The sequence below is a fragment of the Sander vitreus genome, chromosome 5 (assembly GCF_031162955.1).
Source record: "Sander vitreus isolate 19-12246 chromosome 5, sanVit1, whole genome shotgun sequence".
Classification (NCBI taxonomy): Eukaryota; Metazoa; Chordata; class Actinopteri; order Perciformes; family Percidae; genus Sander; species Sander vitreus.
In genome coordinates this window covers 37364755-37392153 of record NC_135859.1, presented here as the reverse complement: position 1 = coordinate 37392153, position 27399 = coordinate 37364755, and the positions used below count along the sequence as shown (strand labels likewise).

General features: G+C 43.4%; 1 protein-coding gene across 1 annotated transcript in view; it reads right to left on the bottom strand.

Annotated features, from left to right (window-relative positions):
• Positions 1–26992, bottom strand: part of npc1l1 (NPC1-like 1) — a 29531-nt gene extending 2539 nt beyond the window's left edge. Inside the window, 20 exon segments of the mRNA XM_078249892.1 lie at positions 1954–2185; positions 3164–3314; positions 4132–4187; positions 4285–4414; positions 5776–5906; positions 9022–9212; positions 10011–10100; positions 11123–11388; positions 12094–12187; positions 12189–12209; positions 12399–12581; positions 13773–13901; positions 14424–14596; positions 14704–14804; positions 15498–15721; positions 17397–17690; positions 19504–19917; positions 19919–20416; positions 21942–22103; positions 26951–26992. Of these exon segments, the coding sequence (XP_078106018.1) occupies positions 1954–2185; positions 3164–3314; positions 4132–4187; positions 4285–4414; positions 5776–5906; positions 9022–9212; positions 10011–10100; positions 11123–11388; positions 12094–12187; positions 12189–12209; positions 12399–12581; positions 13773–13901; positions 14424–14596; positions 14704–14804; positions 15498–15721; positions 17397–17690; positions 19504–19917; positions 19919–20416; positions 21942–22103; positions 26951–26992 (3582 nt within the window).
• Positions 26993–27399: the final 407 nt, after the last annotated feature.

Below are 27399 nucleotides of genomic sequence, written 5' to 3'. Positions count from 1 at the left end.
TTAACTGATGCGTTTGGATCCCGTGTTTGACCCATCCTCCCCCCCGACCAACCTCCCTAGGCAGATTTTCGTCCTTTCATACTACTCGCTACGGCGTCAATTCACACGTAATTTCAAGGTAATGTAAGTCAATGGAGGCCAAACGGCGTTGATAAACACGCTAAAAAGCGAGTATGCGTCTTGATAACGCGCCAATAATTTTTAGCGGCCCGGGACTTGCATCATTTGAAGTGCAAGGCACGTTGTTCTTTAGTGTTGTCTGTAATCTGGAAGATCAGATGGAAGCCTCTTTACGATGCAAAAATAAATAAATATCGTATTTTAGTAAGTAAAGTCGAACATTTCAGGGAAAAAGTCTGAATATTTTGAGAAAAAAGTCTGAATATTTTGAGAAAAAAGTCGAAATGTTTTGAGAAAAAAGTCGGAATGTTGAGAAAAAAGTCGGAATGTTTTGAGAAAAAAGTCGGAATGTTTTGAGAAAAATGTCGGAATGTTTTGAGAAAAAAGTCGGAATATTTTGAGATGTTAGAAAGTAAAGTCAAACATTTAAGAGAAAAAAACTGACAGTTTATAGAAAAAAGTCATAATATTTTGAGAAAAAAGTCGGAATGTTTTGAGAAAAAAGTCGGAATGTTGAGAAAAAAGTCGGAATGTTTTGAGAAAAAAGTCGGAATGTTTTGAGAAAAAAGTCGGAATGTTTTGAGAAAAAAGTCGGAATGTTTTGAGAAAAAAGTCGGAATGTTTTGAGAAAAATGTCATAATATTTTGAGAAAAAAGTCGGAATGTTTTGATAAAAAAGTCAGAATGTTTTGAGAAAAAAGACGGAATGTTTTGAGAAAAATGTCGGAATATTTTGAGAAGAAAGTCGGAATATTTTGAGAAAAATGTCGGAATATTTTGAGAAAAAAGTCGGAATATTTTTGCGGACAAGTCACAATATTTAGACACAAAAAGTTATATTTTAAGAAAAAAAAAGTTAAGTAAAGTCAAACATTTAAGAGAAAAAAACTGACAGTTTATAGAAAAAAAGTCATAATATTTTACGGAAAAAAAAACCCGTTGGTGTTGTCTCTACCAACTGAGCTAACCAGGACACACATGAAGTACCTCTTTATGTCTCAAACGTTTTCACAGCTCGTAAAACACACAAGGCGTAAATAACGCAGAGGACTCGTATCTGTGAATGGGTTTCTGTGTCTGTGCCGGATTGAGAGTCACAGATTTACAGTTATACTGTTATCGGAAAATGCTCAATTAATGTACAAATTATGATATGTGAGTTACTAATTACAGGCACAGACACAGCCAAACATTTACAGACACAGATCACTGACACAGAGACACAGATACACAGATACAGACACAGATCACTGACACAGATACAGACACAGATCACTGACACAGAGACACAGACACAGAGACACAGATCACTGACACAGAGACACAGATACAGACACAGATAACTGACACAGATCACTGACACAGAGACACAGATACAGACACAGAAATACAGACACAGATCACTGACACAGAGACACAGATACAGACACAGAGACACAGACACAGATCACTGACACAGAGACACAGATACAGACACAGAGATACAGACACAGATCACTGACACAGAGACAGAGATACAGACACAGATCACTGACACAGAGACACAGATACAGATCACTGACACAGAGACACAGATACAGACACAGATCACTGACAGAGACAGATCACTGACACAGAGACACAGATCACTGACACAGAGACAGACACAGATCACTGACACAGAGACACAGATACAGATCACTGACACAGAGACACAGAGACAGAGATACAGACACAGATCACTGACACAGAGACAGATCGCTCTGCATTAAGTTGTGTATTGTTTTATGAAATCTTCCGAGACTGTTTTAGCATCATACTCTTTAATGGCCGACATGGGAGACGCGTTCTCACCGTGACCAGGTTGATGAGCGCCACAGCGTTGTAATGGATGCCCCACAGCGTCATGACGCCCACGGTGTCCACGATGATCATGATGATGGTGAGCAGGTTGAGCAGCCCGGAGCGCAGATCCAAACCCAGCAGCAGGCAGCACACCACAAAGGTCGGCAACAGACACAGGGAGATGTTGAAGAGGCCCTCCGGCACGATGGTCAGGTACTGCTCGTAAAACACGTTAGTTATCCTGGAAGAAGAAGGAGGGAAAACGCGTTAAGGGTCTGACACACCAATCGGACGGCCAAACGTCAGCAGAAAAGTCAGTCGGACTGACAGCCTCCCTGAGTTGGTCAAAAAAGTGCCTCAGAACACATCAAAGAGACGCCCACTCACGTACGTTCTGCACATGTACGGCGCTAATCTGTGTTGTCGCCCAAAAAATGAAAACCGGCAGCTGATTGGACGAACGTGTCACAAGGGTCGGGCTGCTGCCGGATTTTACAACCGGGCATAATGGCGTCTCGTTCAGAATACGATCTCGTATTTTACGGAGATAGTTCACTGAAACTTGTTTCTGAAAACATTTGAAGAGAGAAATAGGCCGTGCAGTTGCTACGCTGGTCGCCGTGATGACGGCGCCGTTGATTACAGGAAGGTGTTTACGTAGGTGGAGCTTCAATGCAGCAGGCTGAGAGGAAGTGGAAATGGAACTGGTGAGCAGAAAAAGTGTTGTTTGGCAGTACTTTCAGTCAAAAGAAGGCCATTCAAGTCCAGCTACATGTTCAATCTGCAATGCTGATTAGTCTGGTGGTGGCGAGGACCCTAAACAATACACAACATCACCGCTGTTACAACATCTGGTATGAAACATCTGGAAGAATACGAGCTGAGCATGAAGGAATCTACAGACAGCAGCCAGAATGCAGCAACTTCAGGTACGGCAAAGGAAGGACAGTCACTGTTTACTTCATTAATGTGTTGACTGTGTTCATGGACTGAGGACGGGACGAGGACTCAGCAGAACCTCAACCAGGGGGTTCAGGATTCAGCAGAACCTCAACCAGGGGATTCAGGATTCAGCAGAATCTCAACCAGGGGATTCAGGATTCAGCAGAACCTCAACCAGGGGGTTCAGGATTCAGCAGAACCTCAACCAGGGGATTCAGGATCCAAAAATCTGGATTCGGTGCATCCCTAGTTTAATTTCATAAATGAAAGTACATACGTGTAAGGGAAGACTTCAAAGTCCGGCGAGGTGCCGGATATGTTCCTCATGGTCATGGTGATGTTGTATGCGAGCTTTCTGGCCTGCAGCAACGCGGCGGTGAACTCCTGAGAGTTGGTTAGCGGGGTGTGGTACGCCATGAAGCGAGACGCTGAAACACAGGGAGGAGACTTATTGATATCATCAGGCTGTAAGACCTCTGTCTGCTCAGACATAGTCTGGATCAACAGAAGTACGTTTCCAGGACAGTTTCCCGTTCTCAAACTCCGTTCTCTTCTGAAAACAACAACAACCTCGTAGCTAGCGAGCTACACGCTGAAAATATCAAGTTATGAAGAAGATGAGGACGGTGCAACAAGACAGACCTGCTCGGTTCTTTCAGGGAATGATTGTAAAGATTTATACAGAATATGTTAGATCATTTCCTCTCTAACTGGGAGGTTTTAATAAGAATATGTTAGATCATTTCCTCTCTAACTGGGAGGTTTTATACAGAATATGTTAGATCATTTCCTCTCTAACTGGGAGGTTTTGGGACTGATTGGTGGGATTGCTGAGGACACGGAGATACACTGGTAAGAGCCAATGAGGTTTAACCATGTATCAGCTCATTTAAATATCTCACGTTACTGGATTGTGTCAACAGTTAACTTCATTTACTATTAGATGAGGAGTTTTCTTTAGCGAGGTGTAAATGTTCCACCAGAACCAGTTCCTTCCTGAGACTCTTTAGCAGAGCCACCGTCACTGTGTGTGTGTGTGTGTGTGTGTCTGAGAGCCACTGTCGCTGCATCTGGAGCTTAACGCCGCCCAAGACCGTTGTGATTGGTTTAAAGAAATGCAAACAACCCAGAGAGTTCCCTTCTCCTATCCCAGTCCCAGAATGCATCTGTGGTGTAGCCAGACCTTCCTCCACAGCGCTGTGGAGACAGAGCTGGACATGTGAGACTAGCTTGGAGAGGACTTACCTATAATTTCGCCGCTCTCATCTCGCACGACGGCTGTGTCGTAGGCTCCGAGACCGCTGTTTATATACAACAGAGACATCACACAGTGAGAATGTTGTTTCGTGTTGTGATATCGTGCTGTTTGCACACGTCACGTGCTGCTACTATACCCACCCTTTGGGGCACTGCAGGTCCGGCCGGTTCCCCAGGAAGTCAGGGAGGAAGCGGTTGAAATTTTCCGTACTTGGCCTGAGGACGCCGTCTGGAGGAGTCTTCATACACTTTCGGAGGCATCGGAAGTCAGCTGTTGAGACAGCGAAGCAGAGTAGGTGTGTTAATATAAAGATTGGTCTTCAGACACAATTCCAAGTGCTTTACATATGCATAAACATACAGAGCAAATAAAACAGAAAATATGACAAAAACAGTACATTTAAAGGACAGTTCTAGTGCAAAATGAACCTAGGTTAATAACCCATGTGTAACGAGTCAACCTGTTCTCACTCCAAACTCGTAGAATAAGGACGTTTGGACAGTGTCTGTCAGCGTCTGATGCCACGAAAAAGGCGTCTTTCAGCGTGTTAGTGTAACGCACCGGGGAGAGCAGCAGTTAGAGAGGATTTAGAGAGGAGTATGTAAGGAGGTTGGTTGGGGGGGTGGATGGGTCAAACACAGGACTTTCACCCAGGAGACCAGGGATTCACGTCCCGCTTGTCACGCTTGCTATAGTACGCCCACCCACGACCCTTTCCTTAACATAACTGCGTCAAAAGTGACGGCAATAGTCCCGACCAAGCGCGTTTACTTATAGCTCTAAAGGGACGGAAATAGTCCCGACCAAGCACGTCTACTTATAGCTCTAAAGGGACGTCAATAGTCCCGACCAAGCACGTTTACTTATAGCGCTAAAAGGACGTCAATAGTCCCGACCAAGCACGTTTACTTATAGCGCTAAAAGGACGTCAATAGTCCCGACCAAGCACGTTTACTTATAGCGCTAAAGGGACGGCAATAGTCCCGACCAAGCGCGTTTACTTCTAACGCTAAAGGGACGGCAATAGTCCCGACCAAGCGCGTTTACTTCTAACGCTAAAGGGACGTCAATAGTCCCGACCAAGCACGTTTACTTATAGCGCTAAAGGGACGGCAATAGTCCCGACCAAGCACGTTTACTTATAGCTCTAAAGGGACGGCAATAGTCCCGACCAAGAGCGTTTACTTAAAGCGCTAAAGGAGACTTTTAGCGTCAATAAGAACGACAAAGGCACCTGACCAAGCGTCCATATTTTACGAGATGAGTGTCAGAACGTGTTGAACGAGTCAACTGTTCTATGGGATATGTTGTCTCTAGCTTGTAGACACAATGTGACCAGTTTTAGCGCAAACCACTGATAAGCTTGTAAAGCTAGTCATTGGGGCAGAGGGTAAAGTAAAAAGAAATCTCTCTTTTCTACCACTATCAAGGCTCAACATATCACCACCCTTCCACGGTAGCATAATGAGGGTCCCTACATGTAAACAGAAGCATTGAGAACTTTGTAAGTGTACAGAGAATCTAAACTCTAGCGCGTATGGTTTGGATCAAACTGAAAAGTGTGAAAGGTCCCTGAATGACTTCAGGGAAAGCCATCGCAAACAGAAAAGTTTTAATGTGGTGATTCTTACGTTCGCTTGCAGGACAAAACTTCCCGTTATTTGAGCCAAGGGTGGTGTAGAGACGACAACATCTGGATCCAGGGTTCAGCCAGTCGATGAAATCGTCCACCCAGGAGTTAGCAGGAATAGCCAAGTAGGATCTGCACATCATCACATCAGCAGGGGGTTAAAGGAAGAAGACAGAACACACTGACTATATTAACATGTACATTATATTCTGGTTTTTACCCTTATTCCGAAAAAGACAACCTTCCTCTAAGCTGTTTACACGGCTAATGAAAGAGAATATTCCTCTAATATTCCCGTTTACATTTAGCCATGTTAAACAGGAGGTTTCCAGCGTGTTCCAGTGGTGGAGGACTTGTTGGAGCGTGATGAACACTGAGGGCCCTATTTTACCGATCTGAGGTCACGGCGTGAAGCGCCTGCTGCAGGTGTGTTTAGGGCGTGTCCAAATCTACTTTTGCTAGTTTGACGGCGGAAAAAAGGGTCCGTGTGCCGGGCGCATGGTTCAAAAGGGTTGACCTTAGTGTCTTCATTAATCAGAGGTGTGTTTTGGGCGTAACATGCAATCAACCAATCAGAGATAATCTGTGCGTCCCTGTGTGTGTAACAAGCATAGTGTGCACGTGCTGTGCACGAGCCTAGGAGCATTTTACTAATGCTCTGTTAAAATAACAATGAAATGCTGCGTTATTGACTTTAGACCAGGTTTTTGTTGGTCAATGGTGCCATCACTTCCCACTGCCTCAAGATAGCAATACTCCCAGAATGCACCTGAACACACCTCCCTGTAAGACCAGCACGCCCAGAATGCACCTGAACACACCTCCCTGTAAGACCAGCACGCCCAGAATGCACCTGAACACACCTCCCTGTAAGACCAGCATGCCCAGAATGCACCTGAACACACCTCCCTGTAAGACCAGCACGCCCATGGGCCACAGTTGGGGTCAGGTGCATTTGTTATTTAAACGACGTGGGCGCTGGACAGGAAACTGACAACTGCGTCGGTCTTAAACTAGCAAAGACACCTGGGTCGGGCTTTGTGCTGCACCGGGTGCAAGATAGGGCCCAATGTCCCGCTTTCATTCCTTCAACCAGCTTCTTGAAAAGGTCGCCTCATATCCAAAAACCTGTTGATATCCAAGTCTTTGATCATGTTTAATAGTAGCTGTGTTTCTCCTTCTTATCGGGTCTGCAGCCCTGCAAACTGTCGGCCGGTTGGTTTGTGTACAGTAATCATAGCATGTTTATAGAATGCCTCTAAAACCAGAATAATACCAGAATATCACACACGTCTTAAAAGGTGCTCTAAGCAATGTCACGCATTTCCCCTGAACACACTGTAAAAAACACCTCCTCACTATCTGCTAGCTGCCATGTACCAGCGATAGATTTACAGCCATGTAACTGAAAAATATGTAAATGCTGATGGAAAAAGGAGACTTAAAAAGTCCGTAGAAAGAAGGAAGGAATTAAGTATCAAAAAAGTAAAATAGTATCAAAAACCTAGAAAACAGCGACAGACTTGTAAAAAAAACACAGTAGAGGGTAGAACAGACAAACTTCAAAAAAAGTGACAAAACCTTCGACAAACTTGGAGAAAAAAGAAGACCGTAGAAAAAAGGAAGGAAGGAACAGGTTGAAAATAGTGACAAAAACTCACGTACCCCCTGTAGTCCTCCAGAGTACCCCTAGGGGGACACGTATACCCCCTGCAGTCCTCCAGAGTACCCCTAGGGGGACACGTACCCCCTGCAGTCCTCCAGAGTACCCCTAGGGGGACACGTACCCCCTGCAGTCCTCCAGAGTACCCCTAAAGGGAGACACGTACCCCCTGCAGTCCTCCAAAGTACCCCTAGGGGGACACGTACCCCCTGCAGTCCTCCAGAGTACCCCTAGGGGGACACGTACCCCCTGCAGTCCTCCAGAGTACCCAAAGGGAGACACGTACCCCCATTTGGGAAACACTGACGTAGACTACACCACTGGCTGTGTCCCAGAAAGCAACCGATAAATAATCCTCTTTATCTCCAGGAAACAAATGTGTGTTGTAAATTAAAATCCCTGTAACCGTCACAACCCCTTCAAGTCCTCTCACGCTGATAAGGATAACGTTTTATTGTTCCTATTAATCAGCGTGTTCGTGATTAACGGGGATGTTTTTGGGTGTTTGCTCTCTACGCCTGGCTCGTTATCTACGACTCATGCAACCCAGTTCATCATTAACTCTGATTGGTTAGTATGTTAGAGGTTGCTCCTGCCATATCAGCAGGTTCAAGGGCCTGTCAGTGAGAAATAATAATCTGAAGGCCAAACGGAGAAACACTGAACATCGACATTTTTCATGTTTACATGTTTTACAATGTTTTCATATCCAAATGACAATCAACAACAATCTTTGAAATTGGTCCAGGATTAAGAAAGACAAGCTGTTGCCCCAAAATCAGCATCACCAAACTCCACCAGACTCCATGTAAATAATCAGCACTTTTAGCGTGTATAGAGCCAGCATATCTCCACCAGACTCCATGTAAATAATCAGGACTTTTAGCGTGTATAGAGCCAGCATATCTCCACCAGACTCCATGTAAATAATCAGGATTTTTAGCGTGTATAGAGCCTGCATATCTCCACCAGACTCCATGTAAATAATCAGGACTTTTAGCGTGTATAGAGCCAGCATATCTCCACCAGACTCCATGTAAATAATCAGGACTTTTAGCGTGTATAGAGCCAGCATATCTCCACATGACTCAAATGGGTGAAATTAAGGGTTTATTTCAGCAAACCAGAGTGGTGATTGTTGGAACAGTGGATAGATGCACCAAGACTCCATGTAAATGATCAGTTTTATTTAGTTTCTGTCCACTTTGAGTGAAGTGTGTTTTACGATGATAAAAGTCCTGATTATTTACATGGAGTCTGGTGTAGTTTGGTGATGGTGATTTCGAGGCTGTTTGATGTTAAACTAAAAGGATCTTCCTCTTTAACTAAAAGGTCTATCTCTGTAGGGATCCTTTCATAATGTTGTCAGACACTTAGAATAATAATCTGAGTCTGTCAGCAGCAACAACAGAACTTTTAGTGGACGCTGACTGAAGATTTGTCCATTATTTTTAACATTACAGCTTGTTTTCTTGCTTAACACTAGTACAATGTCAAAGATTGTTGTTCCCATCAGTCACTTAGACACAAAAAACATGGGAAAATACATTCTTGTGTCCAGATTATGAAAATGAAGAAACTCACAGTTCAGGGTGGTTGGTGGCGTACTGGATCTTCTGGGTGAGTGAGAACTGATCGCAGCCCGTGCTGGAGCAGACTGCGTTCATGCCGTCCACGGTGGTGAAGTTGAAGCCTCTTTTTGTTACAAAATAAACAGGGACTCCCACTTCAAAGTACTTGTAGAGATAGTGGAAATAGTCCAACATGTAGGAGCCCTGCAGAGAAAACAGATCAATCTTTGTCAGGTTCAACCCATTCTCAGTCTGAACGCGTAAAATACGGACGTTTGGACAGTGGCTGTCAGCGTCAGATAGGATGTAAAAAAGCGACCTTCAGCGTGTGTGTAGAACGTACCGGGGAGAGCAGCACCTACACGGGGTTTAGAGATGACATAACACTAAGAGCGACTACGGTAAAGCCGAAATTCCACGTTTGTAGGCTGGTTGGGGGGGTGGATGGGTCGAACAACTCAGGACTTTCACCCAGGACACCGGGGACCGTGTCCCGCGTGTCACGTTTCCTAAACCCCACCGTCACGTTCTCGCGATTGTCACGGAAACGTAAGCCCACCCACGACCTTTTCCTTGACATAACTGCGTCAAATGGGACGCCAATAGTCCCGACCAAGCGCGTTTAGATAAAGCGCGTTATTGACGCTAAAGGAGACGTTGAGCGTCAGTAATAACGACAAAGGCACCTGACCAAGAGTCCGTGTTTTAGATGGGAGTGAGAACCTGTTGTCAGGTTATGTTGGGACAGCAGTGAGCAGGCCGTGCTTTGTATTTGGGACAATGACGTATATGGATACAAAAAAAACAACAAAAAACGTAAAAAAGTTCATTTTCAACAGACAACACAAGGGTTATATATTATATGTATGTAGTATGACTGACCTGAGGCCTTTATATATTATATGTATGTAGTATTACTGACCTGAGGCCTTTATATATTATATGTATGTAGTATGACTGACCTGAGGCCTTTATATATTATATTTATGTAGTATTACTGACCTGAGGCATAGCCAGCTCCTGATCCAGACCCACCGTCACGTTAAACATCAGGAACACAGATCCACACAGCATGAAGATGAAGACCACCATCTGATAGAGAGGACAGTTAGAGGGCCTCTGGGAGGGATAATAAGCCACCTAGGACCTGGACCTAGTTCATATGTTCATGTGTCTGAGGGACTGATGGGAACAACAATCTTTGACATTGGTCCAGTATTAAACGAGACAAACAAATGTTCAGCGTGAGTCAGCGTCCACTAAAAGTTCTGTTGTTGCTGCTGACAGACTCAGATTATTATTCTAAGTGTCTGACAACATTATGAAAGGATCCCTACAGAGATAGACCTTTTAGTTAAAGAGGAAGATCCTTTTAGTTTAACATGAAACAGCCCCGAAATCACCATCACCAAACTACACCAGACTCCATGTAAATAATCAGGACTTTCATCATCGTAAAACACACTTCATTCAAAGTGGACAGAAACTAAATAAAACTACCAAAAGCCGTCTTGGTTCATCTTTCCACTGTTCCAACAATCACCACTCTGGTTTGGTTGAAATAAACACTTAATTCACCCATTTACATGTGGAGATATGCTGGCTCTATACACGCTAAAAGTCCTGATTATTTACATGGAGTCTGGTGGAGATATGCTGGCTCTATACACGCTAAAAGTCCTGATTATTTACATGGAGTCTGGTGGAAATATGCTGGCTCTATACACGCTAAAAGTCCTGATTATTTACATGGAGTCTGGTGGAGATATGCTGGCTCTATACACGCTAAAAGTCCTGATTATTTACATGGAGTCTGGTGGGTTTGGTGATGGTGATTTCGGGGCTGTTTCATGTTAAACTAAAAGGATCTTCCTCTTTAACTAAAAGGTCTATCTCTGTAGGGATCCTTTCATAATGTTGTCAGACACTTAGAATAATAATCTGAGTCTGTCAGCGGTAACAACAGAACTTTTAGTGGACGCTAACTGATGCTGAATATTAGTCCTGTAGGGTTACATTGCATCCCATTAGATGCAAAAACATGGGAAAATAGGGTCTAGGTTGAAACATATCTACAGCAGATGTTGAATAAATGTCTCATGTTGTATGTTTACCACTATGATCCTGGTGTAACTGTGTAGCAGAACAGGGGCGTAGTATTTTCTCATGAGGGGCAGCAGGAAGCCCTCGTTTGGTTCGTTGGACCGCTGGGTCGACACGGTGACGCAACACACCAGCTCACAGCGGTTGTTGTCTTGGCGCCGGGCGTCCAGCGACAGCAGCGCCACAAAGGCCGTCATCTGGAGGATGAAGTCCATGAGCACGGCCAGAGCGGCGTACAGAGCAAAGGACCGCACCGCTGGCATGGTGGACAGGGCGCCTGGGGGGCAGAACACACACACACAGGTAGAAAAAAAGGGGTTAAAACACTCCCTGTGTGTGTGTGTGTGTGTGTGTGTGTGTGTGTGTGTGTGTGTGTCTGTTTCCTGGGTGAAAGTCTTGTGTTTCCTCCTTAACTTCTTCAGGACATGAACACCTGTTTCCTGGTGAAAGTCTTGTGTTTTCTCCTTAACTTCTTCAGGACATGAACACCTGTTTCCTGGTGAAAGTCTTGTGTTTTCTCCTTAACTTCTTCAGGACATGAACACCTGTTTCCTGGTGAAAGTCTTGTGTTTTCTCCTTAACTTCTTCAGGACATGAACACCTGTTTCCTGGTGAAAGTCTTGTGTTTTCTCCTTAACTTCTTCAGGACATGAACACCTGTTTCCTGGTGAAAGTCTTGTGTTTTCTCCTTAACTTCTTTAGGACATGAACACCTGTTTCCTGGTGAAAGTCTTGTGTTTTCTCCTTAACTTCTTCAGGACATGAACACCTGTTTCCTGGTGAAAGTCTTGTGTTTTCTCCTTAACTTCTTTAGGACATGAACACCGCTCCCCTGTTTTAGGACCCAAAAACCTGTCTGCAAAAAAATGTGCAGCTACAAACCAAGAACAAAGACTGAATGACAGCTCAGCTCTTATATACCAGCTGATATGTCAGTGTACATGCTGCACTTTGCTTGTGTAGTTTTTGCAAATGTTGCTACCTAGAAAGAAGCAGATGGACTCGGAGAGACTGCACAGGAGCATGCTGGGAGCTACGTTTCCAAGTACACGACCAATGTGTTCCTCTCTCTTCTCTCCGGGCCTTTCGTACGTCTCTCTGCAAAAAAATAAATAAAATAAGAGTACGGTAACATCAGGCCACCAGGAAGTGCTCCAAGTTTTGAAGCAAAAATCACTTGTTTCACTGTCAGAATTCAATCCATTCGGCCTGATAACATTTGGAAAGTTTAGAAGAGTTGCCTGATTCTGTTCATTATACATCCATGAAAGTGACATCCATACACACCTGGTACTCCAGAACAAAGATGAAGATGTTGTCGGCTCCGACGGCGAGCACCAGGAAAGGCACGACCTGCAGAATAACCAGCGAGGACGGGATGCCGATCCAGGAGTAGAAACCCATGGAGGCCAGAACCGAACAGCCGACCACCAGGATCCCGCCCAGACCCACCAGAAACTTAGAGTCCACCTACAGGACGCACAGGAACATGCAGTATTTAGGTCCTTTACTGCAGTACTGGAGTAAATGTACTTAGTTACATTCCACCGCTGGACCAACCCAGTCTCACGGCAGTTTGTGAAATGTTCACGTAATTTAACGTAATGTAATCAATTGATTTGTGTACACGGACACGTTTATCTCGTTTTGTTTCGTGATGGTCAGCACGTTTTTTAAACTGATGGATTTCAATGGGAAGCATCTTTTGTGATCACAGCATGATTCTTTCTGCCAGTCGGGCTGCAGCAGAGAAGCTGTACACAGCTGTGCTATTATTTGTATTTTTAGCCCTATAACCGCTCTTTTAGCTTACGTTTCCATGTCACGCGGGACCACAATGGGACGGTTGGGTTTAGGTAAAGAAGAATGGGACGGTTGGGTTTAGGTAAAGAAGAATGGGACGGTTGGGTTTAGGTAAAGAAGAACGGGACGGTTGGGTTTAGGTAAAGAAGAACGGGCAGTTAGGTTTAGGTAAAGAAGAACGGGACGGTTGGGTTTAGGTAAAGAAGAACGGGACGGTTGGGTTTAGGTAAAGAAGAACGGGACGGTTGGGTTTGGATAAAGAAGAACGGGACAGTTAGGTTTAGGTAAAGAAGAACGGGACGGTTGGGTTTGGATAAAGAAGAACGGGCAGTTAGGTTTAGGTAAAGAAGAACGGGACGGTTGGGTTTAGGTAAAGAAGAATGGGACAGTTGGGTTTAGGTAAAGAAGAACGGGACAGTTGGGTTTAGGTAAAGAAGAACAGGACAGTTGGGTTTAGGTAAAGAAGAACGGGACAGTTGGGTTTAGGTAAAGAAGAACGGGACGGTTGGGTTTAGGTAAAGAAGAACAGGACTGTTGGGTTTAGGTAAAGAAGAACAGGACGGTTGGGTTTAGGTAAAGAAGAACGGGACGGTTGGGTTTAGGTAAAGAAGAACAGGACTGTTGGGTTAGGGTTAAGGGTCAGGGAGTTTTTTTCCACCTAACCCAGAATGCATCTGTGGTGTAGCCGGACCAAAGTAGCCACATTTTTGTATGGTTCATCCTAAGGGGACCAGGAACGTCTAAATGGCAATCATCCAATGATTGTTGACTAATCTGGGCCCAAGTTGTAGAACGACCAACTGCGAGAGACTAAAGAAACTGAGTAAAGTGATAATTATAACAAAGGTTAAGTCTTACCAGTATGCGTTTCCAGGAAGAGTACTCCCCCAGCGCCACCGCGATGTAAACAAAGATGACAGCATAGCTGATCATAAAGATGGGGATGTCTTCAGCTGTTGTCCGATTAATCTCATCCTCCAGAGACCTCTGTAGACCAATGGGAGGCCAGAGAGAAGGAAAGGGTTAAGGCAGGGGTGTCAAACTCATTTTCACTAAGACCGGCTACACACTGACTGCGTGGCGTGAGCGTGACATGTCAGCTGCGTGGCGTTTTCTATGTCTTCACACACCAGAAACGTGTCTGACGCAGACAGGACACATGAATGTTTCCCATAAACATAACCATAAATATATACTGATCTGATTACAGCAACGACAACGTCAGCAGGATTGACGGCAAAATAGGCTCCAGAATATTTCCTTCTGTGTTGACAGGTGCAATATTTAAAAAATCTATAATTATTTATTAATATGTTTTTAAATGACATTTATATCTGCATATATGTGGGGACGATGGTCCAATGCAAACACATATATAAGTGTTTTCAACAAATCCTCACTGTCATTGTCATTGGAAGGCATGAAAGGACTTCATCCCTTCCCAGGAAAACTAAACAAGTGCTCACATTTGGCCCGGGGTTTGCTGCATAGACTGTATAAGTGAAGTACCTCTGCCATATACGCAAAGGTGAAGTTGGCGGCCGGATTCTTCTTGTAGTCCTGGACGATTTTAAGAAACTCCGTCTCCCACTGCATGGCCACTTTGAACTTTGGGTTGTTGCGAGCAAAGTTGTTGAGCGAGAATGTCAGTATGAAAGCCTCGGCATTGGTGAAGTCGTCATCTGGGAAAAAGCAAGACGTATAAAGTTTAGAGGGCGCCCTTTTTCATGTTTATTGGGTTAGGTACTTTGTATTTTATGTGTAAAAGATGGTGCTGGAAGTGACGCACTCTGGTAGCCTCCTACAGCCAGAAAGGGGAAGACGGGAGCTCCGTAATCAGCCATGCAGCTCATGTCTAAACCGGTGATGTCTTTGAAGGACAAGGGAGAGCTAAAGAGAAGAAATGGTAGAAGAGAAGATTATGTTAACCCTTGTGTTGTCTCCTGGGTCAAAAATCAACACTTTTTCAGATGTTTTTGGTCTCTTTTTTTGACACTTTTGGCGCCTTTTTCAATGTTTTTGGCGGTTTTTTGACGTTTAATGCTTCTTTTCACTACCATGTATAAACACCACTAACACCAACTTAATTTTTGGAATTTGTGGTCAATTAAAAACCTAATTTATTGGAAATCATACCTAATTCTTGAGTTAAAAAAGCAGAAATTATGAATTATGTAGACTAATATTAAAGGAAGGTCAACGTTCAGCGAGGATACTGTTTCGAAACATTTCAATTTCTTTTCTTTTTTTTTTAAGATTATTTTTTGGGGCTTTTTCCTCTTTATTTCAGAGTGAGTGACAGTAGATAGACAGGAAAGGTGGGAGAGAGATGGGGGATTACATTACATTACATGTCATGTAAAAAAACAACAACTTTTGTCTCCTTTTTCCATCAGCATCTAAATGTTTTTCAGGTCCAAGGCTGTTGTTTAGAAAATCTATCGCTGACATCGCTGTATTCTTCCTCTTTATGCAGACTTTTTAGGGGGTACATGGCTTAAAAACACTGTTCAAAGGGGGAACATTACTGTAAAAGGCTTGAGAACCATTGCTCTACAATGTGGTTTAATTTTGGGTCCTTACTTGAGGCAGTAGATTAAATGGTCCCTCCAGTCCACCTCTGCGGTCACTCCCAGCTGCGTCACGTTCTTCTTGTCGTTGATGTTGTACAGGCTGTTCTGGAAGTACTGCGGCAAGCTGTTGACTGCGCAGTCCGTCACGGAGGGGTTGGACGGGTTCAGTGGCGCGAAACACACATCCTTCAGACTCGCTGTGCTGTTCAGATCCTCAGACCAGAACTCAATGTCCTATAGGAAGAAAACGGCAATGAAGCAAATCTTCTATCACTAATATTCCTACTAATGAATCACTGTATTCCAGCAGTGGAATGTAACTAAGTACATTTACTCAAGTACTAGACTTTAAGTCAATGGGCCCTATTTTATCGATCTAAGCACACGGCATGAAGCGCCTGGCGCAGGTGCGTTTAGGGCGTGTTTTCTAGTTTGGCGGCTGATAAAAAGGGTCCGTGCGCCGGGCGCATGGTTCAAAAGGGTTGACCTTAGTGTCTTCATTAATCAGAGGTGTGTTTTGGGCGTAACATGCAATCAACCAATCAGAGATCATCTCCCATTCCCTTTAAAAGCCAGGCGCGTTTGGACCTTGGAGCATTGCTGTTATGATGGAGGATTTGCACCGTAATATTTGTATTTGTAATCTTCTGCATGTGTGTGTGCTGCTGTGCGTCCCTGTGTGTGTAACAAGCATAGTGTGCATGTGCTGTGCACGAGCCTAGGAGCATTTTACTAATGCTCTGTTAAAATAACAATGAAATGCTGCGTTATTGACTTCAGACCAGGTTTTTGTTGGTCAATGGTGCCATCACTTCCCACTGCCTCAAGATAGCAATACTCCCAGAATGCACCTGAACACACCTCCCTGTAAGACCAGCACGCCCAGGATGCACCTGAACACACCTCCCTGTAAGACCAGCACGCCCAGAATGCACCTGAACACACCTCCATGTAAGACCAGCACGCCCAGAATGCACCTGAACACACCTCCCTGTAAGACCAGCACGCCCAGAATGCACCTGAACACACCTCCCTGTAAGACCAGCACGCCCAGAATGCACCTGAACACAGCTCCATGTAAGACCAGCATGCCCAGAATGCACCTGAACGCAGCTCCATGTAAGACCAGCATGCCCAGAATGCACCTGAACACACCTCCCTGTAAGACCAGCATGCCCAGAATGCACCTGAACACACCTCCCTGTAAGACCAGCACGCCCAGAATGCACCTGAACACACCTCCATGTAAGACCAGCACGCCCAGGATGCACCTGAACACACCTCCCTGTAAAACCAGCACGCCCAGAATGCACCTGAACACACCTCCCTGTAAGACCAGCACGCCCAGAATGCACCTGAACACACCTCCCTGTAAGACCAGCACGCGCAGAATGCACCTGAACACAGCTCCATGTAAGACCAGCATGCCCAGAATGCACCTGAACACACCTCCCTGTAAGACCAGCACGCCCATGGGCCACAGATGGGCGCAGGTGCATTTGTTATTTAAACGACGTGGGCGCTGGACGAGAAACTTAAAATAGCAAAGACACTTGTGCCGGGGTTTGCGCTGCGCCGGGTGCAAGATAGGGGCCTATGACTTCTGCACACAAAACACTGCAAAAGGGACCAAAACTTCGGAAAAAACATATAAAGTGTCAGAAAAAGCGAGGTCGGGAAAAGCGAGAAACATTTCTAAAAAAGTGCCAAAACCTTGCAACAAAAAGCGAAGAAACAAATGAGACAAAAAGAGTAAAAACCTTTCTAAAGCGTTGTGAAAAACATTATCCCAGAAAGTGTTTAGTTTTGGATCCTTTCTCAGTAGATCAGGCGATACCTCTTGTGTTCGTTCTTCTTGTCAGGATGTAAAATCTGAAAACAAACAGATGAAAGTGATTGATTGATTTACCCGGATTCGTGTCTGCAGCTCCAGCAGCTCGATGATGAGATCTTTGGATACGAGTCCGCTGAAGTTCTGCAGTCCGAACAGCAGAGAGTCGTAAACGTGGCCCTTTCTGCCCGGCGCCGTCAGGATCAGCTGATTGGTCCTGAAGAACGGGCCGAAGTGTGAGTCGTGGAAGTCTTTCTCCTGGCGGGCGCGGCTGTTGGCCGCCGACCAGAGATCCACCGGGTCGGTGGTCAGCTCGATGGACTTCAGGCCAACGGAGAAAACAGCTACGACTACCGCCGACACCAACAGAACCTGGGAGATCAAATAATGACAACAATGTCAACAAAAGAGACACAAACAATGGCAAAAGCTGCCAAGTTGTAAAGCTGCGGAACGGACAGAGTCCAAAACTAATTTCCCTTCGGGGACAATAAAGTATATCTTATTATAAAAGCATAAAAAATATTTAAAAGAAATGTTGGAAAAAGTGACTAAAGCGCCAAAAACTTAAAAAAAGGGACAACATGTCGGAAAAAGTGTCAAAAAACCTAAAATGTTGGAAAATAAAGCCTCTAAAGCGTAATATAAGTGCCTGTAAGCGTCAAAAATGGCGGGAAAAGTAAATAAAAATTGTTAATCACAAAAAAATGGCGGGAAAAGGGTCCTAAAAAGACACAAAAACTTTGGAAAAAGGGATCAAAATGTCCAAAAAAGCGACAATAACATCACAAATGTGTCAGAAAGCATTGGGAAAAGCAACTAAAATGTTGAGAAAAAGCATTTGAAGCGTATAAATAAGCGGCGGTAAACGGCAAAAATGGCGGCAAAAGTAAACAAAATTTGTAAATCATAAAAAAATGGGTAAAAATAAAGCATAAAAAAAGTGACCAAAGTGGCGTTAAAAGCGTCAAAACGTCAACAAAAGCCTCACAACAATGTGACAAAAAGGGCGGGAAAAGCAGCAAAAACGGTTCCTTGTGTATGTAACGGAAAAGTGCATCCCAGAGTGGTGTAACCAGACTCCAATAAAGTAAATACATATCCTATTACTTTTTGCACTTTACATCCCACTCGATGTGTACTAGTCTTGATATTATGTCATTTTTGTATATTATGTTGATATGTGCCTATATGTATATTGTTGTCTCAATTGTATAGTATGTATCTATATTACTATTTGTCTATTGAATGTTTACTACTATTTACTACTATTGTACTACTGTCTATTTGTTGGAGTCAGGCCAATGTTCCCACAGCCCAATATTCCCACAGCCCAATGTTCCCACTGCCCAATGTTCCCACTGCCCTATGTTTCCACAACCCTATGTTCCCACAGCCATATGTTCCCACAGCCATATGTTCCCACAGCTCTATGTTCCCACAGCTCTATGTTCCCACAGCCATATGTTCCCACAGCCCTATGTTCCCACAGCCCAATGTTCCCACAACCCTATGTTCCCAAAGCCCAATGTTCCCACAGCTCTATGTTCCCACAGCTCTACGATCCCACAGCTCTATGATCCCACAGCTCTATGATCCCACAGCCCTATGTTCCCACAGCTCTATGTTCCTACAGCCCAATGTTCCCACTGCCCTATGTTCCCACTGCCCTATGTTCCCACAGCCCTATGTTCCCAAAGCTCTATGTTCCCACAGCCCTATGTTCCCACAGCTCTATGATCCCACAGCCCTATGTTCCCACAGCCCTATGTTCCCACAGCTCTATGATCCCACAGCTCTATGATCCCACAGCCCTATGTTCCCACAGCTCTATGTTCCCACTGCCCTATGTTCCCACAGCCCTATGTTCCCACAGCTCTATGTTTCCACAGCCTTATGTTCCCACATTTCTAGGACATTTTCAAAATTAGGTCTTGTGTTCCTACATTTCCCTTCAAGGGTTAGGGTTAGGGGTCAGGTGAACATAGGGCCTTTTTGAAAAGAATCTTAGAAATGTGGGAACATAGGGCTGTGGGAACATAGGCATGCTCCCCTATTTGTTGAATGTATAGAGAGTTAACACCTACCAAAGTCAAATTCCTTGTGTATGTAAGTATACTTGGCCAATAAAACTGATTCTGAAATTCCACTTTTTCTGATTCAAAGAAGCATTGGTGAAACTAACCGTGAGCGGATACGAGGCCATGATGGTTCCCCAGTGGCGAAACTCTGAACTCAGGAAAGCTTGAGCCGCCAGGCTGTTCCTCTCGGCGCACGTCACCTCCGACGGGTCGATGACCCGCTGAGTCACATCGTTACTGTTCTGGTCTTTGCCTTTCCCCTTTCTCTTCCCTTTCTCTTCATCCTTTCTTTTCTGAGACCTCACAAAGCACAACACGGAGAGGTAGAGAAGGAAGGTACACATCAGGACGCACAGTAAGATTATGGAAATCACCAGGAAACCGTCCATTCCTAAAATTGTGAACGGGCCAGGCGGCATCGGCAGAGGCGGCATCTTCGGACACGACTCCTGGCAGTCCTGGCAGGAGCAAACCTTGCCTCCGGACGGCGTTGTTTCGTTACACCTCAGAGCGCGGCCCGTTGTAGGGAATCACGCCCGGTGGTAGTTTCTCAGAGTCTTTCACCAGCTGGAAGTCGATGTCCAGCGGAGCGAGGCCGTTGCTGGAGTCGCCCTGGAAGTCGTACCAGTGCTGCGGCGTGCACAGCTTGGCGCCGTATCGACCACACATTGTGGCGATGGCGAAGCCGCCTGTGGCGGGGATCCGGACATTCCTACAGGACTGGAATGCGGTGTCTGCGAAGGAAGCGCTTATGAACGCCTGGTAGGCTACCACGGCCTCCCTCGTCACGTTGGTGAGCGGGTTCGTGATGTTGGCGACTTTTGTGACTTTGACGGTCTGGCTTTGGTTGGGGCTGCAGGTGTTGATGCAGTGCAGGTGGGCGAAATTCTCGGCGCAGGACGGGCAGCGGACCAGCAACGCCTTGGACAGGGTCAGACTCATTTCCAAGGATGACAGCTGTTTGAAGGAGCAGCAGGCGAACGTGTTGCCCTCCCCGCGGTCCAAAACGGGACAAACCTGCAGCAACAACAGGCAAGAAATGTCAAGAATGCTTTTTAAATTTGTGTCCTTATATCAGAATTATTGTGTTTCTTTGAACCAAATTGCCCCAAAATAACATGAATGCGTGGATGTACGTTGTATGGAAGCCATGTAACATTCTTGGCAGGTCAAGGTTTTTCAATTTTATAGCATTTGAAATAAACTGTGATCCACTCAACATCCTCTTATCTTAACTATCAGTCAAAATAATCCACAATTTCTGTTTTTGTAAGCAAAAAAAATAGGTTTAAATTATGTTTATTGAACATGTAATTCAAAAAAGCGTCGAAAAAATTGACAAAAATGTTTCAAAAAGCGACAAAAAACGTTGGAAAAAGAGCCAAAAAAAGTCCATTTGCAATTTTGATCCGGAAGCACAACAAGTTCACGGTCTACGGGAACACGAGGGTGAAACGGTTTCTCAAAGCGTAACTTCTGTGTTTTTTAACCTGGATTCTATTTGACCATGTTTTTGTGTTAAAGTGACTGATGGGAACAATCATTTTTGAAATTGGTTCATTATTAAGCAACAAGCTGCAATGTAACATTAATGGGCATGTGCATATCGTCAGTCTGCGTTCACTAAAAGTGCCTTTTAGTTAAAGAGTAAGATCCTTTTTGTCAACATGAAAGCCCTGAAATCACCATCACCAAACCCACCAGACTCCATGTAAATAATCAGGACTTTTATCATTGTAAAACACACTTCATTCAAAGTGGACAGAAACTAAATAAAACTATCAAAAGCCATCTTGGTTCATCTTTCCACTGTTCCAACAATCACCACTCTGGTTTGGTTGAAATAAACCCTTAATTCACCCATTTACATGTAGAGATATGCTGGCTCTATACACGCTAAAAGTCCTGATTATTTACATGGAGTCTGGTGGAGATATGCTGGCTCTATACACACTAAAAGTCCTGATTATTTACATGGAGTCTGGTGGAAATATGCTGGCTCTATACACGCTAAAAGTACTGATTATTTACATGGAGTCTGGTAGAGATATGCTGGCTCTATACACACTAAAAGTACTGATTATTTACATGGAGTCTGATGGAGATATGCTGGCTCTATACACGCTAAAAGTCCTGATTATTTACATGGAGTCTGGTGGAGATATGCTGGCTCTATACACGCTAAAAGTCCTGATTATTTACATGGAGTCTGGTGGAGATATGCTGGCTCTATACACACTAAAAGTCCTGATTATTTACATGGAGTCTGATGGAGATATGCTGGCTCTATACACACTAAAAGTCCTGATTATTTACATGGAGTCTGATGGAGATATGCTGGCTCTATACACGCTAAAAGTCCTGATTATTTACATGGAGTCTGGTGGAGATATGCTGGCTCTATACACGCTAAAAGTCCTGATTATTTACATAGAGTCTGGTGGGTGACGATAAACATTTGTCCAATAGGGTTACATTGCAGCTCGGTTCATGGCTGCCGGTTACAGCGTTTTGCTCAGTATTGGATGCCGGACCTACAGACCTTTTTGAGTTTCCTGTAGTGCTCTCCTGTGAGGGCTCGGGCAAGGCTGTAGTTCAGACACGGGACGATGGGGGGGAGGAGGGTTCCTCCAGCCGTCGGGTTCCTGCCGCACTCTTCGTAGAAAGAGCACAAGCCCGGCTCATGTTGGGCCTCCGACAGCAGCTGTGTGGAAGACGGAAGAGTCATTATTTAGGAGGGGAAATGACATTATGCTGCAGGCCAGTAAAGACAAACCCAGGCCCGGCCTGCGGCACAATAGGCAGAATAGGCAAATGCTAGGGGCGCTGGCAGTCCACATGAGTGAAGAAAGGTAAAAAAAGAAAAGAAAGACAATGACAAAGAAATGACAAAAACGTCAGAAAGAACAACAACAAAAGTCGGAAAAAGTGACAAAATCTGGAAAAAATCTGGGGAAAAGTTTTAGAAAAACGCCTTAAACGACAAAAGTCCAAAATTCAGAAAAAAAGGTTTGACAAAAATGTGCAGAAAAAAAATCACGCAAAAAAATAACATGAAAAGTTACAAAAAGCGCCAAAAAGTCACGTTAGGAAAATGACAAAAAATATGAATAAAACGTCAAAGCATTTGCCTATTCTGCCTATACAGCTGCGGCAACTGGTGTAGTTCACAGATAAAGTGAACTACACATTTACATATTACAATAATTAATGTGTAGTATTATATTTCTTTGGGCAGTGACTAGCTTCCGTACAGTTGAACATAAAGCAACCAACATATCTCAGAGACTCACTACGTCATGTGTGTGGATCAGTAACTCTGTTTTCATTAAGGCTGCAAAGATTTATCGCTTAGTTGTCAACTATTAACTCTTGTGTTGTCTTCCCGTCTTTTCAACACACTCTCACTTTTCCCGACGTCGTTGTCCAATTTTTTGGTCACTTTTCCCGACGTAGTTGTCCAAGTTTTTGGTCACTTTTCCCGACGTCGTCGTCCAAGTTTTTGGTCACTTTTCCCGACGTCGTCGTCCAAGTTTTTGGTCACTTTTCCCGACGTCGTCGTCCAAGTTTTTGGTCACTTTTCCCGACGTCGTTGTCCAAGTTTTTGGTCACTTTTCCCGACGTCGTTGTCCAAGTTTTTGGTCACTTTTCCCGACGTCGTTGTCCAAGCTTTTGGTCACTTTTCCCGACGTCGTTGTCCAAGTTTTTGGTCACTTTTCCCGACGTCGTTGTCCAAGTTTTTGGTCACTTTTTCCGATGTTTTTGTAGATTTTCTTCCTGCGTTTTTGAAGCTTTTTCTGACATTTTTGTCACTTTTTTCAACGTTGTTTTTTTTATTTATTTTTAATTAATTGACTAAAACACCCAAATTAAATGAAAGTAGTGAACTGATCATTTATTTTACTTGAGAAGAGTAATACTTGTATTATATGTATTTAACCATCCACGTTATTTTCTGACAATTTGGTTGAAAGAAACCCAAATTTATGATATAGAAACTTTTTGAAAACGGGTCAAATATAAATTTAGGTTTAATCATAATTTCTTCATGGTAAAGAGCCAGGTGACTTTTAGAATCACAGGATTTTTAGCTAGCTATTATATATAATAAATAGGCTACAGGTCCAAATGTATGCGGACGACACCGTAGTACAGTTTTTCTCAAATGGGGGTACGCGTACCCCTAGGGGTACTTTGGAGCACTGCAGGGGGTACGGGAGATTCTATAATAGTTAATTAATTAAGTCATGTACTTTAAACATTTGAAGTAGCATTTCAATGTTTTTCAGTTACGTTGTTGTTTAGTCAATCAGACAGGGGTGGTGCAGCGCTGTAATGTACCTCTTTATACAGGCTTTTTTCCCCCAAAAAATGCTATTCGCTCGTCAGGGGGTACTTGGCACAGAGAATATTTCACAGGGGGTACATTATTGAATAAAGTTTGAGAACCACTGCCGTAGTATATGTACATGCCAAGACAAACCATCTGGCTGCTGCCAAACTCACCACAGCCATGGATCAGATCACCGATTGGCTAAACCGTTCCTGCCTTCAACTTAATGTAAATAAAACTGTAGGAATGTTTTTCACAAAAGACAATGTAACATTGTGTTAAATATAACCGTCTCAGGGCAAAACATTACGATTGTGCCACAATTTAAGTATCTGGGCATTATTATTTACTCTAATCTTGCTTTTAAAGCACATATTAAGAAAGTGTGCAATAGGGTCATGTTTAGCCTAGCCAATTTTAAATATATTAGAAATGCACTAACTTTTAATACTTCCAAATTATTTATGGATGCCGTGATTATGTCACATCTAACATATTGTCTGACAAGCTGGGGACAAACTAACAGCTCATCATTAAAGCCACGAGCTACTCTTTACAAGAAAACAGTCAAAGTCTTGGACCAGAAGCCAAACAGCATCACTGTATTATCTTAAATAACTGTAAACTGCTGAGCTGGGAAGATGTAATTAAATACAAAAACATCTGTCTGGTGTACAACATTCTGCATAACACTGCTCCTCCTCCTTTGAACTCTTTCATAACCCAACTTAACAACAGTCAGATCACCAGAAGCACCGCACGACGTGACCTTCTAATTCCATTCAGGAAAAGTACATTTGGCCAATTATCCTTTTCTGTTACGTCATTACAAAACTGGAATTCATTGCCCACTACAATCAAAGATCTACATCCATATTCCACCTTTACGACACACCTTAAAACATGGCAGTCCGATAACTATTACTGCACACATTACTGTATTGTAAAGGGCAGACCTGACACATACAGTCCCTGCAGAAAAACGCGGTTATGTGATGGCATAATCAGCCAAAGTCTGTATATTTATTTTTTGGGGGGGGGGGGGGGGGCGCATTTGTTCAAATATGCCGCACTTTCGCCGCATAAATTGCCGATTTCCGCGCAAAATATGCGGGGCTTGCATGATTTCATAATCCCCGCATTTTCGTTTTTCATTTTCAAAAATATATATTAATTAATAATAATATATATTGTCCCAAATATCTTAGCAGAAAGTTGAAAAATGTTGTGTTTACTTCACACGAGAGCAGCTGTTCCCCCTGCTGCCATGAGAACGTTATGAAGTGATGTCATTACGTGACGTGAACGTCATCTAAAAGCTGTAAACCCCGCGATGAAGCCACGATGACACCACAGTTTCTGCAAGTTCCTGCTATTTCATCACATAACATCCCATAAATATCATATTCCATCACATTTCTTAAGAAAACGTGACGCATAATCAAGGATCTTTGCCCAAAACAATCACAACAAAACTCAGCATTTTTCTGGAAGGACTGCACATAATATAATATATATATACAATATATACATAATATAATGTAGTTTCTGTAAATCCATGTGATGTTAGTGTTCTGTATGACATTGTGCAGTGATTGACTAAATGTTCCTGTTGGAAGAGAAGATGTGATAGTGTTCTGGAAGAAGTATTTGATTTTGAGACATGTTTGCATTGTTTTGGTAAACACAGTGTGTTGTGTTAGTGTATTATTGTATTTCAAAAATCAGTGTTGGAGTTTAGTTTTAAATGTGTGATTTTGAGAATGAAATGAACTGTTTTGTCAATTGTGTGTTGTAGGTGTGTTGGTGCGTTAAGAGTTTAGGAAAGCTGTTAAAAGAACTGAAAAAAGCTATCGTATAAAACTGTAATCTGTCAGATGTGATGTGGGTTTGATGTGACATGGTCATTGTTGCTGTCACTCCATCTCTGCTGCCTGCCTCCGTTGTGTCTTGTATGTGCTTTCAATGTGTCCTCTGAGACTTCTCTCCTTTCTCTTGTCTCCTTCGTATTGTATTAACTGCACGGTCTGCTTTAATGCCATTGACATTATCTGTGCTTATTTGTTTGTGTGCCACTTATTTGTATGTTTTAACCCTTTTTGTTTAGGCCTGCTGTTATTATAGACGTAATGTAACTCATTTTAATATGTTAACCATTGTATTTTAGGATGCCTATTGTCAGCTGGCCAGGGACTACAGCTGGAAATTAGCCGTAGAGGCATACACACTAATCCTAAACTAAACAGGAAAAGCACAAGCATCATTCTTGAACTTGTTATGAATACACATTTAAGTGCTGTCAAGTTATTAACAAAATCTAACTAATTCATGACTTTTAGGATATATATTTTTTCATCTATCTTTTTTTTGCATCGGCCTCTTTACCCCGGTAATGTGCCGCCACATTTTTTAGCTCAAATCCAAAAAAATGGAAACAACAGCGGGCAAAAAAACAACTAAAGAATCACTCCATTCTCATTGGCTGCCCGCAAACTTGGCAGCTAGATAAACAGTTTCACCAAACCAAGGGCAAAACTCGACCTGCATTTTGCGTTTGGTGTTGTCTTCGGGTCAAATTTGACCCATTTTCTAAATGTCTATATCAGAAATATGGGTTTCTGGACGCACAGATAGCTCAGTTGGTAGAGCAGGCGCCCATATATAGAGGTTTCCCCCTCTCTCTCCCCTTTCATGCTGTCCTGTCCTGTCAAATAAAGGCCTAAAATGCCCAAAAAACTTATAAATATGGGTTTCTTTTTAACTACGTAATTTGGATTACCCAAAAAATAACACGGATGAATCCATATATCGCGCTTCGCAAGTACAACAAAAGATCGTATCTCTACTTTCATTGAATTTTGGGTGTTTTGTTAAATTTTTTAGCATTTGAAAAAAAAACTGAAATGTTTTGAAACAGTCTCCTCTCTGAACGTTGACCTTCCTTCAATATGAGTCTAAATAATTCATAATTTCAGCTTTTTTTAACTCAAGAATTAGGTATAATTTCCTATAAATGAGGTTTTTTATTGAGTGTAAAACTGGTTATGATTAGGTGTTGGTGGTGTTTATACATGGTAGTGAAAAGAACATTGATTTTTTGACCGGGAGGACGATGCATGGTCGAATAGAAGACAACACAAGAGTTAATTTCAGCCTTTTTTATATGTATGAAAAAAATTAAGCAAGCGAGCGGACAAATGAGCAGACAACAAACTTACCACACAAGTCAGAAAAGTGATCAGCGCTGCGACACGGACCATGACTCCTGAGAGTGTTTCAGCTACGGAAGAGTCCTCAGGTACAGTTTGTAATGGAGTGTAGATTAAAATTAATATGAATCACTGCTGTCCTGTTGGAAGATATACATGAGAGACAGTAAAGGGAGACAGCCTGTCCTGTTTGCTGTCTTGACAGTGTTGGGGTTGGGAAAAGGGAGGAACATCATGACGGGTCCAGGGTCTCCTGTAACGTCACACTTTTCTTATCTGGTGTGATGCTGCAGCAGGCCAATCACAGCCACGCATGGACAATTCCTCCGTCTGATCATTAACACGTGGGCAGATTTCGATTGGGATTGCTAAGGGTAGAGCCTACAGGAGAAACTACAGGAGGATCTGCTAGAAACAACTGCACCCAGCTCCTCCCTTCTATGTAACTCTGATCATAT